Source organism: Tetrahymena thermophila (assembly GCF_000189635.1).
Source record: "Tetrahymena thermophila SB210 genomic scaffold scf_8254506, whole genome shotgun sequence".
NCBI lineage: Eukaryota > Ciliophora > Oligohymenophorea > Hymenostomatida > Tetrahymenidae > Tetrahymena > Tetrahymena thermophila.
In genome coordinates this window covers 1-2,156 of record NW_002476281.1, presented here as the reverse complement: position 1 = coordinate 2,156, position 2,156 = coordinate 1, and the positions used below count along the sequence as shown (strand labels likewise).

The 2,156-nt window shown below is 19.2% G+C and overlaps 1 protein-coding gene across 1 annotated transcript; it reads right to left on the bottom strand. All coding sequences in view use genetic code 6, as the record gives it.

Annotated features, from left to right (window-relative positions):
- Positions 1-849: 849 nt before the first annotated feature.
- TTHERM_002653473 (hypothetical protein) lies at positions 850-1,623 on the bottom strand (the record flags this gene model as incomplete). The annotated part of the gene is made up of 3 exons (XM_012799124.1): positions 850-939; positions 1,192-1,281; positions 1,534-1,623. Coding segments are annotated over 3 exons (270 nt in total), but the record flags the coding sequence as incomplete, so codon positions are not given.
- Between the last annotated feature and the right edge of the window lie 533 nt (positions 1,624-2,156).

Here is a 2,156-nt window from a genome sequence, read left to right as displayed (position 1 = left end):
TTATTGAATGAATAAATGATAATTTAAAAAACAATTATTTTATGATTTAAAAAATATAAAATGAAAAAAACGATAATAAGATAAATTAAAAATTTGAGAAAAAAAAAAACAAAAATAAACATTATAAACAAAAAAGTTAAAATAAAAAGTAAAACTTGATTTCTCCCTGAGGTTTTATTTAAATCATGGCATCTAATTAATCAAGATAAATAAAAAAAAGGATAAAAATATGGTTGATGAATAATATTTAAGATTAAAATATAACTGGCATATAAAGTTTGGCATTTATATAATTTAATAAGATGTAATATAACACTAAAAGTTTCAAATTGTTTGATCGTTTTTGGAGAAACAATAGAGTTTGCTTAAGAGCATTTAATTTTTTATTTTTTATTAATAATTTATTTACTTACAAAAATATGAATGATATTTATAAATATAAAATCTATTTATATTTATATTTTAGGTTTAAATTTTTTTCAAAATATTATATAATAAAATATATAATATTATTCAAACATTTTATATTTATTCATCCTTTTTTCAATACTTATTTATCATTAGAAATTAAAGACAACTAATCTTTTTGATTTACGACACTTGCTTATTACTTTGAATATTTATGATTTATTCATTGAGTTATAACTTTTATAATAAATTTGTGTAAATTATTAATAAATATCAAAATAGAATAAACTTTTAAATTAAAGATTATTCTTTAAATTAATAAATAAAATAATATTAGTTGAATAAAAAGATAAAAAAATAAAATAAATAAAAACTATCAAATAAATTCAAAGAGCTTTTTTGTTTAAAATATCACAATCCAAAAAAATAAACTGTTTTTACCCAAGATCAAGTGTCAAATTTGAGAGATTAATGCAATGTGCTAAAGCAGAGCCTAAGCCTGATGCACCAATTGGACCAATTTAATTTCCACTTTTTAAATATTGAAGAAAAAATATATCATTAAATAGTTAATTAGAAGGAAAAAATGAAGAAAAAATATGAAATAATAAGATTAATTAATTAATAATAAAAGCAAAATTTGAAAATAAAATGATGAGCTTAATTAACAAAGAAAGAACAAAAAAAAAGCAAGCACAATAAAAAGAAAAAAGAGCTTTATTGTTTTTAATTAGTTTTTATAATTAAAAATATCACAATCCAAATCAAATAAACTGTTTTTACTGAAGGTCAAGTGTCAAATTCGAGAGATTAATGCAATTTGCTAAAGCAGAGCCTAAGCCTGATGCACCTTCATCAGCAATTTAATTTTCACTTTTTAAATATTGAAGAAAAAATATATGATTAAATAGTTAATTAGAAGGAAAAAATAAAATATGAAATAATAAGATTAATTAATTAATAATAAAAGCAAAATTTGAAAATAAAATGGTGAGCTAAATTAATAAAGAAAGAACAAAAAAAAAGCAAGCACAATAAAAAGAAAAAGAAAAAAGAGCTTTATTGTTTTTAATTAGTTTTTATAATTAAAAATATCACAATCCAAATCAAATAAACTGTTTTTACACAAGTTTAAGTGTCAAATTCGAGAGATTAATGCAATTTGCTAAAGCAGAACCTAAGCCTGATGCACCTTCATCAGCAATTTAATTTTTACTTTTTAAATATTGAAGAAAAAATATATGATTAAATAGTTAATTAGAAGGAAAAAATGAAGAAAAAATATGAAATAATAAGATTAATTAATTAATAAGAAATGCAAAATTTGAAAATAAAATGATGAGCTAAATTAACAAAGAAAGAACAAAAAAAAAGCAAGCACAATAAAAAAAAGAAAAAAGAGCTTTATTGTTTTTAATTAGTTTTTATAATTAAAAATATCACAATCCAAATCAAATAAACTGTTTTTACTGAAGGTCAAGTGTCAAATTCGAGAGATTAATGCAATTTGCTAAAGCAGAACCTAAGCCTGATGCACCTTCATCACCAATTTAATTCCAACTTTTTAAATATTGAAGAAAAAATAAATCATTAAATAGTTAATTAGAAGGAAAAAATGAAGAAAAAATATGAAATAATAAGATTAATTAATTAATAATAAAAGTAAAATTGGAAAATAAAATAATGAGCTTAATTAACAAAGAAAGAACAAAAAAAAGCAATTACAATAAAAAGAAAAAAAAAAGAGC